Genomic DNA, 17383 nt, shown 5'->3' with positions numbered 1-17383 from the left:
AACCACAACAATAGAACCACAGCTAGAACATATACCTCAGATCAGGAAAAGGCATCATGAAATCCAAAAGAACACCACAATGGCTAATAAGCAGTTGAGAAATGCTATTAAAGGTAAGAACTCTTGCTGAAAGAAGGAGAACAAAAAGTAAAATTTCTTCTGACAAAAGAAATGCAAGCTATTGATCAGATGTACAGTATTCAGAATAGGAAAACTGCCAGGGAATAGCTTGAAGGAGAAAGAGAGAGATAGCAAGGACATGTCTGTATGTATTTATGTATGGTGAAATCCTTCTCTGTAGGCCCTTGAATAAATTCAGCTACCAGGTAATGAGATGGAAAGCTGTTGTCATGGATTAGTAACTGGATTTTAAAAAACAGGAAACAGAGTTGGAATAAATGGGCATTCTGGCAGGATGTCAAATTGAAGTCCACCAAAGATCAGTGTTGGGACCCCTGCTTTTTATCTGCTAGGGTTGAGTAGTGAAAGGCCCCTGTTTGGTGATGGTGCCAAATTGTTCAAAGTAGTAAAATCAAAAAGGGATTGTGAAGCGCTCCAAAACTATATCTCCAAACTGCTAAATCAACTTCATTATGGCAAATCCAGTTTATTGCAAACCAGTGTAAGTACGTATGTGTGTATAAATAAAATCCATCCAAAGAACCTAACCAGGATGGTGATCTTGGAGTCACCGTTAGCACTTCCATAAAAATATTAATACAGTGTGCAGTCACTGTTAACAAGCAATTTCTATGCTTGCAATTCTTTAGGAAGGGAATTGAAAACAGAGCTGTTGGTATAATAACGCACAATCCTCTTTAGAATGATCTTTATACAAGCCTAGGGTGAGACCACCCTTGGAGGACTGGGTTCAGTTCTGGCCATGGCAACTTTAAAAGGATATTATCATAACGGAAAAAGGCACAGCAGGAGATTTGGGGACTGGAGCACATCTCCTATCAAGAAAGATGGCAGCAGTGAGGGCACTCTAGCCTGAACTAGGAGAGTAAGAGGAAACATGAGAAAAGTAAATAAAATCGTTTATGGCATAAGTATGACAGTTTCTCTGTGTCTCAATACTTTTTCACACATCACATAGTTAAACTAAGGAATTTGCTGCTAGCAGTTGTAACTGATCTTAAAAGGGGACTAGAGAGGTTTACAGGAGGATCAGGCTGCCCATGGCTACAATCTCTTAAGCACAGTCAGTGTCCTAACTGCCAGGAAACACGCTGAGACAAGGAACTGGTCTCTAATGTTTTATTGCTTGTACATAACAGGAATCCTAACAAACTGAAGAAGCGTGGGAAAACCCCAGCCATATAAACCCCAAAGGTTAAGGCGGTTCCAATCTGTGTCTCTTTGAATGGCTACCTAATTCCTCAGTGCTACGCATGCGCTTAACAGTCTGGATGGGAGCCCCCTGCTCACCATCCTTGCTCATGACAGTCAGCATGCCTCAAATGCTGGTTACTAGGATCCAGCAGTGGAAAGGAACTATCACCCTTCAGTTCAGGCTTGTGAGCTTCCCAAGGGTATCAGGTGGCCACTGTGTAATACCTAGTCTTGGACTAGATGGGCCCATGGCCCAATCCAGCAGGGCTGTTCTTACATTCTTAACTCCCAGAGCAGGCTAATGTTGTGTTGGATTGCTGACCTACATGTTACACAGTTTTTGTATGTACTTTCTCAGTCTCCACAAGTCTCAAAACGCAGACATCTCCTCCAGTGCTAGCAGGTCAATTATCTCAGTTAGAAGCTGCCTCTGAATCTGCAGAACCAGAAATGGAGGTGATGCATAGGTTTCACACATTACACAATTGTCTTTTTTTTTTTTGTCTTCAAGACTCACCTCGCCTTTCCCTGTAACTGTGCCCCTCCCAATCTCTCATGATCGCTGGACCTCACCTCACTTCCCACAGAGCATGAACTTCTTTGGATGTTAACAGCTGTACTTTGCCATCTGACACCCAGATAATTCACTGACAGATAGTGTGATAATACATGCAGAAATGTTTTAAAGGTTTCCCTGTGCTTCTTTCATTGGAGCTGATCATTTAGACCAATGTAGCCATATCCTTCTTCAGTTTATGGACTAATGCTTACATAGAGATGTGGAAGTCTTTGTTTCAGAGCACTTTGACAACTCTCAAGAGTTAGACAAGCATTTGTGGGATCATGGTTAAAGTGTTAGACTGGGACTGGGAGACACATATTCAGGTCCACTCTCAGCCTTGGTAAATCACTGGGTTACTTTTGGCTAGTTGCACTCTCTCAGCCCAATCTACCTTACAAAGTAGTGTAAGAATAAAATGAAGAGAAATCCCACGTAACCCATCCTGAGCTCCTGGCGACAATAATTTTCTGACATCTAAGTATGGTTGCTATCTTTAGGCAAATGGAACAAATTATATGGATTTTTCTTGCCCGAGTCAATATAAACACCCAAAATTGTGCATACTGGATTCTCTTTGAAACCAATGTGTCATTATCTATATTTAACACTTATATCAGTAAAGCAAACTGGATAAAAACACATGTTGAAAGTACGTTGTAGAATAACTTTTCAGTCAGGTTTCTTTGGCAAATCATTCCATTGTTCGGGTCATCTGCAGCAGTGACTTTTTAAACTCTAAGTCAGGTGGGAATATTGGCCTTTCCTCTTCTGAGATAAAAACAAATGGAAATTAGCTGGTAATTCTATACTTGCTTACTTTGGAGAAAATGGCATCCAGCGCAGTTGGTTTATTTATGGATAGAAGCAGCTGTTAGATACAAAGTACTTCTTGTATGGTGTCTAATTTTTTTCCCCAAAAATTCTGGAATTTTAGACGCAAAATTAAAAGTATGGCCAAATGAATTATAAATAGGACAACTGGACTCAACTCACATAGCAGTTCTGGAATATCATGGAAGGACAGCAAAGTATTAATCACTATATTAACTCTTAAGTGTTAGCCAGAGGCATCTGCGGGAAGGGAGGCTTTTCAAAGTCAAGATGGCAGCCATGACTGAGCGGTGCATAGCTTCAATCACATGGTTGTGGTCCCCAACTTGACTTTTTTGACCTCCCTGTGTTACCTTCTATTCAAAGAAAGATGTCTATTGCATTTTCTGCTTCTAATATTAAAATATCAAGAGTCATAAGACAAAAAGAGTCTTCTGAAAATGGGCTTTCCTATTATTATTCCTATGAGTAAATAACATATTCAATCTCCAAACCAAATCAGCACCCAGAACATTTTATATAGAAAGGTGATCTTTTTTCACACACTTTATGAAGGCAATTAATCAATTAACTGTTCTTCATTTTCCTTCTACCTTTTTCCAACTTTTTTCAGGATACAAAAAATGGGACTTTTTGGAAAATAACAAAATAGCACCGCTGTTTCCACACATACAAATTATTTTATTTCCAATCTTCTGCTTTTACAGAAATCTGATTTTGCTGTGGTCAATGCTTTCAGCCGTAAAATATTTTTAATCAACTCTTTAGTTGTCATTGTAACATTTTCCAACTTCTGAAACAAGATTTAATGTAAACCTAACGTAAATAATATTATGTCACTGACTAAACGAAGAGAAGAGAAGAAGACACTTTATTTCAGTTAAAGACCAGTACTCATGAAAAATAATTCATTAAAATATTTTTCTGGCCACCAATATTTTATAGATGAGTTGTAAAATCTAAAACATTGTATAATTTCTGTAAATCCTGAAAGTAATCTTAAATATCAGTGCAGCTGAATTTGTCCCTATTAAATAATTGTGTGTTAGTTTGAGTAGAACATAGCAGGTTAGAATGTAGTGGTCCCAAAATACCAGGACCTCCAAATAAAATTTAGTAAAGCTCTGTAACACTTCAGAAATAATTTGGAAAAGGTGCTTCAGAAGGTGTAGAGCATGAATACCACATCTGGTCTGCAACTCATTCCTTCACATGATTAATCAGTCTGTGTACAGGTACATTGAGTTTCAAAATGAGTACATCTTTCTAATTGAGTTTTTATACCAAGTGTCATATCCTTTGAGTGCAGTAACAGCACAGATACACAAAGCTAGTATAAAAAGCACAGAGTTTTTAAAATCATTATTGCAAGACTCTCCAAAATGCATTATTTGTAACTAGCAGTTAACTTTACATATTTACATTTTGTATGAATACATTAGCTTGAGCTCAACAAGTTCTGAATGGCTGCAAAGTCATACATTAAATAATTGCCTATGATTTTTTGTTAATGGGTGTTTGTTACTGGGAATGATATGAAGAACAAATTGGATGGGCCAGTTTTATCCTTCACAATTCACATTTCCCAATCAGGTGGCAGCAAGACAAATATATCAGACTTTGTTACTGTGAAACCTCAATTCATACCTCAAGGAACTTGCAGGATTATCTCCAGGTAAAACCATCTAATGCATAAAACAAAATACCTTATGCTGCTGGAATTTCATAACACCATTAAGTAAATAACCAGCGATGACTTTACAGTGGAATTATTTCACTGGGTTCGATTAAACATAAAGAAGATAAAAATATCAAATGCACTTCTTTCATGTTAAAATCTACCCATACAGCCATATTTTGGTGGAAAGTCAGCTTTGTGGGGTATGGAAATAAGGGTATTGTGATAAATCACATTTTTTGTCATCCTAGAAACATTACATGGGCTCTTTCTCTTGCCGATAGAAACACAGGACTGTACAGAGAGGCTGATACTTGGGGGGAATTGCTGACTCTGCAATGTTATGTTTGGAGTTGAAGGTTTCGATAGCAACCTGGCTAATGCTTCACTACAAAGCGTCTTTCTGATATGATGTTTCTGATTCTTGGCTGACGTACATCATATCAAAAATCCCATCCCTGTCCTTCCTCTCTCTGTATTACTGGGCAGAGAATCAAGTGCCAATTTCAACTAGTTTTAGGTTTATCCCTTCTCCCTTTGAATAATTTCTTGTTTGCCCCAAACAACCTTGGAGCTGGGTATTTTGGCTTTCTTTACCAGCCAGTCACTCCAAAACAGGCAACAAGTCAACAAGAGATTATAACCACATGCCTCCTCTGTGGATCATCCAGCTAGATTGCTTCTGGGGCTGTCAGTACAGATAATTTAAGAACATGCCAACGGGAAGGGGCTAACATAACACCTATAAGATATACTGTGTATTCTAATTTTTTTACTTAGGATGCTCCAGAGATACCTTACTGATAGGTGTAAAATACAAACTGCTCTCCTTACCCTCCAGGCATATTTATAGAACAACAGTGTTACTAACATTAGTTGAATATCTGGTCTCTTTTAGTGTACAATATATAAAATCAGTATGAGTTCTTTTTTCCTTTGAAATGCACTTCAGTCATTTGTATTTCTTTGACTGAACTGGGATGTCTGCAGGGTATGGTCAAAAAGTCAAGATGGCTGCTACAATGTGCAATCATAACTCTGCCTATTTTTTTAGGTTGCTGCACATAACAAACAAGTGGAGCTTTGATTGCACTATTTGACATTTTGGGTCACTCCCTGTGCACCCCCCTGCAGGAAACATTTTGCAGGAAGGTGACAACAAATTGGAAGACTTCCAAGAAAAAAAATAGTAACCTCAAGCCTGAACAGATTCTGTGAGGTTAAATAGGTAACATGGGCACAAGAAAATCTTTAGAAACAATCTCATACTTGACAGTTTAGGTACTCTGAGCTAAAGCTTAGTTAAGTTTAATAGCCAAGAGAATATGTCGATTCTGATAATCATTCCAACTGTAATTCTCTTCCATAAAGATTGTATTCTTTGAAGAGGATAAATGCTGTTAAAGTTGGGGGAAGAGGCAGATTCTTCATGGACAGAGTCTTCTCTGTTCTCACTAATCCTATATATTTACGTATTTTCAGGCGGCACAAATGTTTTAGAGGACGGGGATTCTCTAAAAGACAAAAGAAAAGAAATGGAATGGAAAATATGTCTGATTAACTTAGCATTGAAGAATCATACAGTGGGAAGGAACCTTAGAGATAATTTGGTCCTTAGAGATAATTTGATGTAAGGACTTCAACTGCCAGAATTCCCCAGCCAGCAAGACTAGCTGGGGAATTCTGGGAGTTGAAGTCCATCCATCTGAAAGTTGCCAAGGTTGAGAAACACTGCATTAGAGCATGGCCAACCAGCCTGCTTGAAGACCTCTAGTGAAGCACTGAAGATGTCTGGCAATGAAACGTCTGCAAGAAAACAACAAGGCTCAGAGAGCACCAAGGACTCTATAATCCTATATATCCCAAGATCAATCTCTCCCCCTGCATTGCTATCCTAACCCTTTATTCTCCTAATCCCTACATATTCACATGACTATAAATCTCATTCATTCATTCTAAGACAGGTTAAAAAGTAGGACATATTATCATAACATACTCAATAGAATCAATACACTTGATATCTTCTAATAAAAATATTTTTTCTTTTGTTTTCATAGATTGAGCAGCTGGCATAATTCCAAGCCAATACTATTCGTTTACCTAATATTTGCTGGATCTCTGGCCATTCTTTCTGAGTCTCCAAGACAAATTTAAGTTTTGTGCAGAGAGGAACATAATCCATGTAATCTATCAAAATGCGGACAATGGGTCCAACTAAGTGTTTCATCCAAGGGAGTGTAATAAAGTCACAGAACTGAAAGGAAATATGACTAGTGTTATACTGAATTCTTTTCTGAAATGTAGTATTATAATATTGTGCAGAATTCACAAGCAGATCACATGATAAAACAAGATGCATTAATCCAAATATTGCTTTAAAAGGCAGGAGAAGCTTGCTCAAATTCTTAAAATATTACAGTGTCATCTCATAGTTTCTTCACTTCTCTAGGTCCTTTTTGGAAGAAAAATTGGGAAGCTATATTCTGAGCTGAAATATTTGGTATCTACTGGCATATCTAATGATTTATAAAACATATTGAACTTTAAACTTGTTAACAAAAAGATAATACAACTCTTCTTCATCTGTATAACATAGATGAAGTTCCTGTGATATCTTGCATTCTAAAAGATAGCCTAAAATTACCTAAATATGAAATGAATATATTTGTTCTTGATAGTCAAGATGTAGACTTGCAGAAGATCTGCAGGGAATCTAAGAGTTCTCTGATGCCACATAATGTAAATTTTTATTTGGATTATCTTGGCCTTCCAGCCCACATAGCACTAGGCATATTTCTGGCACTGTTCCATCAACAGTTCTTCCCTTGACTCCATCCTTTGGAAGAAGGGTACATCTAATGAAGCAATGTTATGCCTGCATCTCTAAGCATGCTTATCATCAGCAGAGACAAAGACACAAACATGTGTCAGTGTTTTCTTTTTACCACAGCGTCTATCCTCACTCTACATTTGGCCTTTGTCATTATGGCTAAAAATAGAGGAAGGGATGAGCATTATTCATACGGAACTTAGTCATGATTTTCTTTGGATGAAGAGAGTGCAATCACAGTGATACATTTGGGATCTTAACCCCAACAATAGCCAACCCAACACATGCTCCTTACAAATGTTAACAATAATATTGAATAGGAAAAAAATCAGGAATATGCTTACAGGATTATCTTTAATTACACAAGATGTCCAGCCTGGTAATATTTCTTCCTCTGTTGTTGGCCACAAAAAAGCATTTCCAAAGATACTGCCATGCATGCAGTCAAAACAGAGGTCCACATTGTACCCATGGTTAAGCAGCAACCTTAGCATGACTTCATCATTCAAGGCATATTGAATGGCACTGGGAAAATGGGTGTCATTCACAAGGTTAAAATAACAGTTGACGTTTGCTCCATAAGAAAGAAGCAACCGTACAATTTCATGGTTGTTTGCTCTCACTGCCACAAGAAGACAATTGAGAGGATCTTTATTGGGGTCTGCGCCAGCCTGCAGAAGTATTTCAGTTGAGAGAATGTCATTATTGGAAACTGCAAAATAAAGTGCTGTTTTCCTTTCATCATCATAACTTTGTGAAATGTGTTCTGCCAGAAGAACATTGACATCAAATCCATTTTCAATTAGAAGTTCCAGACACTGCGGATTTTGGCCATCTGCTGCTGAATGAATGGGACTCAGTCCACTTTTCCGGATTGCAGTTCTGGATGTAACTGGAATAAGGAATTTCAAGGCCCTACAAAAATAGGGAAGATGTATTTAAAGTGATGGCTAAAATACAGACAACAGACAAGTTACAAAGATAAAGCTTAGCTCTTGACTGTATAATTCAGAAGATAGCGTTCAGAAGTTTTTGTGTTCAGAAGACTCAGGTTCAGTTGCTGATGCCTGTAGATTAAAACGATGCCTCAGGACTAGGACAAATTTTGTGCAAATAGCTAAATACCCAATCAGAGCAGACAGTACTAAATGGCAGTGTTTAGCTTACATTCATCTTTTTACCTTGGCTCAAATTGGTGCACTACCTATTATGGACACTATAGGCAAATCTACTTGTCTCCCATAAAACAATTGTGTTTCTGCTCATATAAAGAGGTAGAGTCAGTAACCCACATATTGCTGCTTTGCCCACTGTACCAACCATGGCATCTGGCACTCAAAAACCTGATTATCAGAAAGTTTAGTTCTCTTTCTGATCAAGAAATTACAATCTTCCTTAAGCAAGATCTAACTTGGACAACCACTACAAAGTTTGCCAAGTTTCTTGCAATAGCTATGACTTGAAGAATCTAGATGATAGCCTCTTCTCATTATTAACTGTTTTAGGTTTGATTTTTTTTGTTCTGTATTTTAAATTATATATATGTGTGTTTTATTTTTAATTCTGTATTTCTGTTTTATAGATCTGGGATCATAAATAAATCTACCTCCTTCCTTCCCCTTGGGTTGATGTCATGTTTTGGTGATGAAAAATTGTTCTATTCTGTAAAGAACCAGTTTCCCCATAACCACCTACTGCACTTGAAAGATTTTGATGACAGTACCAATTTAGTGACAGTCATCTATGGGTCAAAACAATTTCACTCTTATCCTGTAACTTGAAAGGAAGCACCCGCACTCTACTCAACACAGTGGTCATGGGCCATGCAACTTAGCTATCTCATAGTTTTCAAGATGTATAGTATTATCACTACTGCTTAGCAATAAGGATTTACTCATAGCACTCATACAGTACATCCAAGATAATGAAGTCACTTGTAAGGAAGAGATTAGGAACAAATATTGTTGTCCCCCAAATCTTTTTTTTTTCAAACATTCACTGACATGAAAAAGCCCAAAGTAGGAACTAAATTGTCTCAGCCAACTTTTGAAAATAATTCTGTTTTCCTTGCAAACAGATCTGGGCAAATGTTTGATAAACATTTTAGTAAGGACATCCGGACATGTTATCCATCCTTGAATGATGATGAAACCCAGCCTTAGAGGTCTCTGATGTCAAAACCAGAGAGACATCCAATGCCCTGTTAGGTTCATCCCAGGAGACAGAAAAGCTGTCCTTGTTTTGAGGAAGGAATCAATTCAAGCCAATATTTGTAGATTGAAAACTTAGTGTAGAGGAGAAAGAAGTATGGATCTTGTGGAACATAGCTGTTCCTAACATGTCTTTCTTCCTGGCTGTTTTTTAGTCTTCCCGTCTTCACTGTTCTTAATGTCAGAAAGAACCAACTGAATAACAACAACTGATAAGGAGAGCAGGCAGTTTTTCCAGCATAAAATTTTCTTCTCCATTAGATTATTTGTCATGAACAATAAAGACCATAAGCTACCATGCCTGGGGTATATAGTTCTCTCTGATAATTAAACTAACACTGACCTAAACCTAAAATTGAGGGGGGAGGAGGACAGGAAACAAAATATATCCATGTATCTTTAAGATAGAAGCATGTTATCTTTTCAGAATCTAACATTAGAAGAACCACTGCAGATGGCCTTAAGTATTGTAGAAAACAACTCAGCATCATTTAGATGTGAGATCATCTAAGATACAGCTTGAGGGAAGCAGAATTGGTGAAATTTATCCTGATTCAATTTTTCTGGTATATAAAAATATGCATATTTAGATTTACCCAAATTCATGGGAGTCCTGTGGGGTGAGCAAGGGGGGAAATGATGAAGCATACATACTTACTTAAGGAGCAGAGCTTGTACTGCAACATCACAATGCAAGTTTCATCATTCTGAAGAGGCCTCTAGACCCAGCAGATGCTGAGATCCCTACAGATTTCTCCCCCATTCTTACTGTATATGTTGAGGTTTGTTTTTAATTTGAAAAATAGCTTTCAAAGAGGAAGAAGGGGAAAAAATCTGCTTAATTTTTTTCCGTTTCAGCATTTGTCCATTCAAAATTGCCCTCCATCCTATTTCACACCCTTTAGGGGGGAAAAAATAAATACAGGGATCTATACTTTTCCTTCTGGGGCTAGTTATCAGTAGCAAGGTACTTAGGGAGATATTAAAAACCTCATTCCTTCAGCCCAAGTATTGCTTTGCTATGCTCACAGCATCCTGAAGTCACTTATAATTAAAAACAAAAGACTGTTTGTAGCATGTAGTTTAGCCATACATTAATATGCACAGAGATCCCAACAATTAACATCCTTAAATTAGAATATTTGCATCAGTTATATTTAATCTGGCAGTATAACCAACTGTAGAGTTACAAGTGGGTAGTCTCAGCAATAAAACTTGGACAAGTGAGTTACTTTCTCAAGGTTGCAATAATATAATGCAATGTGAATATATTGCTGTATATCACCTGCATAGAACAATCTAGTAAATAAATATCAAATAAAACAAATTAATAAGACTGCAGTTGTAGGAGCTGTTAGGTTCATCAGATTTCCACCTCCAAAAAAAGAAGGCTCTAACTTTAGAATGGTAATCCCTTTATTAGAGCCCTCCTCTACCACTAAGCCAGATTTTGATCATAAACTCAAGTGTTGAGGCACACTGAGAAAAAAGCTGGAGGTGTGGGGTGGAGTAGGTTGGGCAAAGGACATGCCTGGAAAGGGTATGGATCCAGTGGATTCCAAGGCTTAGGAATCCTTTGCCCCAACATACCATACCAGCCACAAATCCAGGGAAGCTTTAGCATAATGCAGTGTTTCTCAACCTTGGCAACTTCGAGCTGTGTGGACTTCAACTCCCAAGGCTGGCTGGGGAATTCTGGGAGTTGAAGTCCACACAGCTCGAAGTTGCCAAGGTTGAGAAACACTAGTGTAATGGGAGGGAAATTTAAGAAGAACCACCACTGGAAGATACAGAAAGATGCAAGAGTGTATGATATTCCTGACCATCTGAAGTCAGTGTGCTCGACAGTTCAGCTCTGAAAAGTGCAAATCTATTTATTTCTTTAAAAACTATGGCAGGATTCAGTGGGATGCATTCTTAGGAAAGTGTGTATAGAAATGCAGCCTCCGTTTGAAGGCACCTCCAGGAAAGCCCACTCTTCTTCTTTTGCTTATGTTGCCTTATAAGCCTTATGTGCATTTATAGTGTAAATAAATACAGTAACAAAATCATCATCATTCATAATATAAAGCTGTTTGACTTGGAGATATAAAAGAAACACACTCACAGATAGTGTCCTTCATAAGCTGCTCTGTGTATTGGGAGATGTCCTGCCTTATTAGGCAAGTTGCCACTTCCCCCATATTCCAACAGCAAAGCTATGCAATCTGGATTGCCACCACCAGCTGCTTCAAAGAGTATTGATGAGCCATCATCAGCTGTAGTGTTAACATCTCCACCTAGTGGTGCAAGAGAAGGTAGACCTGTTACAAGCCCATATTTATTTATTCACCACAGCTTTTGAAATCTGTGTACCATCATGCTGTAATCAATTGCTTATTCTCCAAGTCACAGACTGTCCAAGAATTTTTTCCTTGGTCTCCCTACTCTGACATATTTTATGACTCGCTACAGCCATACTGAGAAAGGGAAGTGTCTACTCACTGAATCTGCTCACATTAACAAAGCAATGCATACAGACAGTAGTAGCAAATCTATGCCACAATCCTATGTACTAAATTCAGTGGCTTCATGATAATTAATGTAGAGGTGAGAAATATACAGCTCTCCAAATGTTACTGAATTATAATCCCCACCTAATCAATGGGGAAGAAAGATGGGAATTACAGTTCAGGAAATAATCCCCTTCCCTGTTCTTTCCAGTCTATCCACGATTTGATGTTTGTAATTACACTGCTCTCATGGTGACCTTGATAGATATGAAAAGCAAACTTTAGTAGGCCTGTGCGAACATAAAAGACACATAATCTGTTACTGATTCCTTCAATAGCCATTGCAGCTTTCCAATAAATAGAAAAGAAGAAAATTTAAGTAAATCCTAGGCAGCCAACATGTATTTGAATTATAGATTTTAAGGAAGATGTTCATAAAGGCAGCAAGGTTTGAAGGCAGCGAGGAATTATTCAACCCTCGTTACAGCCAAAGATCATACCTCTTGCAGTAGAAATACTGTTGTTAACCCACCTTTATGAATTAGATGCTCCAGTACATCACAGTGGCCATATTCAGCAGCCACACCTAAAGGTGTTACTCCATATCCATCTTTCAGGTGTACATTTCCACCATTCTTCAGAAGAAGGGCAACAATATCATTGAGGCCCTGTTTTGCAGCTTCATGCATTGCTGACCATCGTTTTACACATGGCTGGTTGATGACACAATTGTATTCAATCAGAGTGGAAACTATTTCATGTGAGCTCTGTCTTACGGCTTAAGAATTATGACAAAGAAAAGAGAGGGGAAATGTTTAGATGTCATATACTTCAAAATAACCCAGTGCAATCTCTATAGTAAAATCTTGTTTTGTTTTCGCTGAATAAAAATACATGATAACTTGCTTAGTTTGTGATGCAAATCAAATTCAACATGATTTTCAGATTTCCATAGAATTTTATTTTGGTAATAATTAAAAAATATTTTAGAATTGAGGGTATTTCCTCTGCTTTATTTGTTAAAGAATGTACAGTGAACTCTCAGCTTAATGGACCATTGGGGGCAGGGGTTCTGCTATTCTCTACCGGCTATTCAACTGAAAAGGATGGCATCTATGCTGATGTCATGACACATGAAGGTCTGCTAAATCAAAGTTTCACTGTAGTGACAAATAAGAAATGAGAATTAAAAGACCCTTCAGGAATTGGTGTCATACAAATAAAGGAAATATATTATTTCATATTATCATTCTTGTATCACAGAATCTGAAGGAACCCCAAGTGATGTATACCGAGTGATGATACACATATTTGTTTTAAATTCCTGCATGGGTTTTAGTGCAGGAATTCTGTAATCAATGTGGGGACAAAGAAGAAGAATCAGAAAGTAAAAGAAAATGAAACACAATTGAGCAACTAACAAGGAATTCTGCTATATTTCTACCTATCCACTGTAGAAATTATCTCAAGTATACTTTCCCCTTCTTTGACTTCTCTTAGCATATTTTCCACATGTGTTTAGGACTTCTCCTGGAACTATGCTATAAACACAAAGGGGAAATGAGTGCGTTCCTCAAAAGAATACATTACAAGCACAAGAATGACATGAAATCATATGTACCCCTTCTGGCTATCAATGGAGGGAGGGGGGAAAAGCTCATTTACAAAGAGACCCAAGGAAGCACCACATTAAAGAACTTACCACATGTCATGCGATCAATTGTGTATGTGTAAGCAAAGTTATAGAGGCAGGCTACGTGTGGTAGAGCTTAATGAACTGAACAGTAAAGACTCCAGTGATTAAAGGTTTGCATAATCCATTTCCAGGCTCTACAATGTTCAACCTCTGATTCTAGAAGCTCTGGCAACAAGCTAAAATCCCCAAAGCCATTAATAAAATAATTACCAATCAGAAGAGGTGTTTCTCCTTTTCTGTTCATGGTATTTGGCCAAACTCCCTTTGCCAGTAAGGTCCTGACATTTTCCACGTGGCCAGATTTGGCTGCCAAAGTTAATGGTGTCTCTCCATCACATGTCTTATATTCCCACATACTTTTATAAGATGCTAGGTTTAATTAAACATAAATTAAGTTTATCAGTGCTGCATTTGTTAAATACTTATAATTGCTTTAGAAATGTTTAACTAGGTCATTCTTAGTCAAAATCTCATGAGAACACACTTACACTGAATATATGCTTTTGCCACAATCTAAACTGGTTTAATATAATTAGATCGTAATACCTAACCAACCCCCTTGCCAATGAAAGTACATAGATGTATCCATGAACTCACCAGAAGTGCAGCTCAAGTTAATTAGGCTTCTTTGTGCACCTTCTGGAAACAACCTTGAATTCATTCAGTAGTCTAGATGAATGCTGACTACACACAACTCTCTACACATGATCATATAGATGATCAGCACTGTGTTCTTCTTCAAAAGTATTGATTCCACCTTCAAAGACTGGGTCGACTTACCATCCAAAATTACTTCAAGTATTTGCTGAATTGGCTGAACGGCAGCTTCATGTAAAGGAAACCAGCCTCTCTCATCAGCCTCATCCATAGCATATTTGTATTTCACATAGTTTTGAAGATCAAAGACTTGTCCTAGAGGAAAAAAAAGTCTAAGATGACATGAAGCAAACAATCAGGATGAGCCACTGTTACCTTTAAAAACACAAGAAAGGCTTGTAGTAAAGATTAACACGTTTGGTAATAGCACAAGCTTTCACTGATCAAATGCACGTGGTGTTTTGTTTTTGTTTGTTTGTTTTGTGTCTAGCAGATATAGACACCCATGAGTATATGGGCAAAGTATTGTTCCAGTGGGCTAAATAGCAAAGAAATGAAAAAGTATAATCTGTGAGAACTCACAATGAAAACAAATGTAAACAAAGTAAGTGTCATGCCCATTCAACAATAATACAATTAGCTTTAGCTCAATGCCATGTCTTTTGGCACATATACCTTCTCTTATGGCAGCTACAAGTTTCTTGTTCTGATCACTGACAGGTACAAACCTATAGGAAAAAAAACAAAGCATCTGTAGCATCTCAAATTTTGGGAGCTATTGCTATAATTTCATCAAACTTACCCATCTCCTGCTTCTGTAATAGTTGTTTCTTCAAATCAACCTCAAATCCTGGTGACTTCATGGGCATATCCATACAATTGCTTCAGCAACAATGTGTCATTTGTTTTCTTCAAGTCTATTTTACAACCCTGGAATATTTAGGTGGTCTCCCAACCAAGCTCTAATCAGGTCCAACCCTGCTTAGCTTTTCAAAATCAGCAATGGTTGGCTAGATGCTGCTACCTAGTTGTGTGGTGGTGTTTTCATAAGTGAATTTGAAAAAAATGCATCAGCACTTTTGGTTAGAGGTGAATTTAATCCACATAAAAGGCAGAAGCATGGAAGAACTGCTATATTTCTTGACAGTCAGATTCAACATTTCTCCAGGTCTTCTCATATGTCCCATGTAATCCTCCACAAATCAACTAACATTGTCCATGTAATGTAAGCTATTTGTCCAACTTGAAGGCAACAGTGTGCAAACCTAAGTTCTTTGTGAATGCTTCACTGCTTTCAGAAACCTGTATGGCCAGTATTTGAGCTGGTTTTTTGAAAATCAGTATTGAATCAGGAAAAAAAAATGGCTCGCTATGAATGTTAATGAACACTACTCTCCTTCATTATTTCTTAAAACATGTATTTTAAATAGATTAGTATCCACTGTAAGCAATCAAAGGGGTATAAGTAATAAACACATCTACGGGTCACCACAGCCTAAACTGCTGAAAACTAGGGAACACCCTAGATATGTTCCCAACATTGGCCTTTAAAGCAGTAAGAGAAGCACCACATAGGAGTGGGATGAGATACTCAGGGATTAAATCACAGAAGTTCAGAATAGTGTTTGGGCTACCACATTGCTTAATTACCTTGTCTCATGACTGGGAAAAGTCCTTTGCTGACTCTGTTCCGTACTGAGGGACTCCTGAATGCTAAACTGAACTGCATATTCAGTGAGATCTTCATCAGAGCCCTCCTCTCCTTCCATCTGTTTTTTTAGGTGTTTTTAAGGAGCTGTTTTCAAGCCATAAAAAGATGATGCTAAATAAAAAACATATGGTCATATGCCAAAACATCTGAGATCAGCACACATTCAGTAATTATGAGAAAGTTTAATTTCATTCTTCAGTTTCAGAATGAGAACCGAAGTACAAAAAAAGCAAAATGCATTATACTTTAGCAGTCGTTACATGCACTCCATTTTGCCAAGCGGTCAGAAAGTCACAAAGCACAGAGTTTAACCAGAATTGGTTTCCTTTGAAAGGAAGTGATTGAAGGTTTATTATTCACTAATATAAAGACTGAGCATCAGTGGAAGCAACATTTAAATTTGTTGAAGTCCACTCTTGCTATGCCAAAGGTTTAAGGCAATGTTTCTCAAACTTTCTTCAATCAATAAATAGCTGTTTGGAAAATGTGGGGACTACCCTGTTAAATGAACAACTCTTTTGTACACTTTTGTCTTTAATAACATGGGTGCTAATGTATTTCAGCAAATAAGATAATAATTATAGTTTCATCTGTACAGGTAATCATCATTTAACAACCCTAACTGGGACCGGAATTTCCATCACTAAGTAAAGCAGTCATTGGGCGAAACTTCACGTGACATCCCTGCTTAGCAACGGCAGTCCTGGTAGTCCTATTGCAGTTGTTCGGCAAGGACCTCATGCTTCTCCTGCCCTGCATGAGCTGCCTGCTCCATCCTGCTGCCTCCTCCCCAGCTGGGCCCGGCGAGCTCCCTTTGGCAGATGAGGCTGCACTGCCCTGCTGTGCTTGCCTCCACTTCAACTCCCCTCACCCACCTATCTTTCCCCAAACCCTGCCCTTTTAGATACCCTGCACTCCACTGCTGCCTACCCCTGCCAGCCCCGCCACCCCCAGCTGACCTCTGTCATCTTCTTCCTCCTGCTGCTGATGAGGGGCGCCTGACTGAGGCAACTGCTGACTGTTTGTGAGGCCTCTGCATGGCGAAGGGCCAGCAGCTGCCTTGGCCAGGTGCACCTCGTCAGCAGCAGGAGGAAGAAGACGGTGAAGGTCAGCTGGGGTGGTGGGGAGGCAGCAGGGGTGGTGGAGTGCAGGGCAGCCAAAAGGGCAGAAATGGGAGGAGATAGGCAGGTGGGGGGAGTTGAAGCACCCACTGCGGTAATTTTGAATGGTCACTGAATGAATGGTCATTAAGTGAGGACTACTTGTACGCCTTCTCATGCCTTCCATTTTTAAAGGCCTTTTTAAGCTAAATCTGGTCCTAACATTTTGAATCCAAACTTAAGTATTTATTTACCATTTGAATTAGATTTTTTTTTTTTTTAAATCTTGTGTCATAGTAACAACTGTTAGCAGAAACTTGACAGAAATCTCTTAGGGTAAG

At 38.3% G+C, this 17383-nt stretch overlaps 1 protein-coding gene across 2 annotated transcripts; it reads right to left on the bottom strand.

Annotated features, from left to right (window-relative positions):
* Positions 1 to 5715: 5715 nt before the first annotated feature.
* ASB15 (ankyrin repeat and SOCS box containing 15) lies at positions 5716 to 16038 on the bottom strand. 2 transcript variants are annotated; one of them, XM_063308898.1, is made up of 9 exons: positions 15882 to 16038; positions 14907 to 14959; positions 14415 to 14546; positions 13845 to 14003; positions 12471 to 12716; positions 11554 to 11725; positions 7581 to 8151; positions 6507 to 6660; positions 5716 to 5920 (listed from the first exon to the last, which is right to left on the bottom strand). In XM_063308898.1, exons 1-9 carry the CDS (start codon positions 15998 to 16000, stop codon positions 5748 to 5750), a joined length of 1779 nt encoding a protein of 592 aa, XP_063164968.1. In that variant the 5' UTR covers positions 16001 to 16038; the 3' UTR covers positions 5716 to 5747. The 2 variants fall into 2 exon arrangements, with proteins under 2 accessions (XP_063164968.1, XP_063164969.1); XM_063308899.1 differs by lacking the exon at positions 13845 to 14003.
* Between the last annotated feature and the right edge of the window lie 1345 nt (positions 16039 to 17383).

This window comes from Candoia aspera, chromosome 7, assembly GCF_035149785.1.
Source record: "Candoia aspera isolate rCanAsp1 chromosome 7, rCanAsp1.hap2, whole genome shotgun sequence".
In the NCBI taxonomy this organism is placed as follows: Eukaryota; Metazoa; Chordata; class Lepidosauria; order Squamata; family Boidae; genus Candoia; species Candoia aspera.
The sequence above is the reverse complement of the archived record's forward strand: the minus strand, read 5'-3'. Positions and strand labels throughout refer to the sequence as shown.

Excerpts from the sequence above, each read along its gene's own strand:
- ASB15 (XM_063308898.1), bottom strand. The coding sequence starts at position 16,000 with ATGGAAGGAGAGGAGGGCTCTGATGAAGATCTCACTGAATATGCAGTT. Across the intron at positions 14,960-15,881 it reads TTTCCCAGTCATGAGACAAG|GTTTGTACCTGTCAGTGATC; the intron begins GTAATTAAGCAA and ends TTTTTCCTATAG. Across the intron at positions 11,726-12,470 it reads GGAGCATCTAATTCATAAAG|GTGGAGATGTTAACACTACA; the intron begins GTGGGTTAACAA and ends TTGCACCACTAG.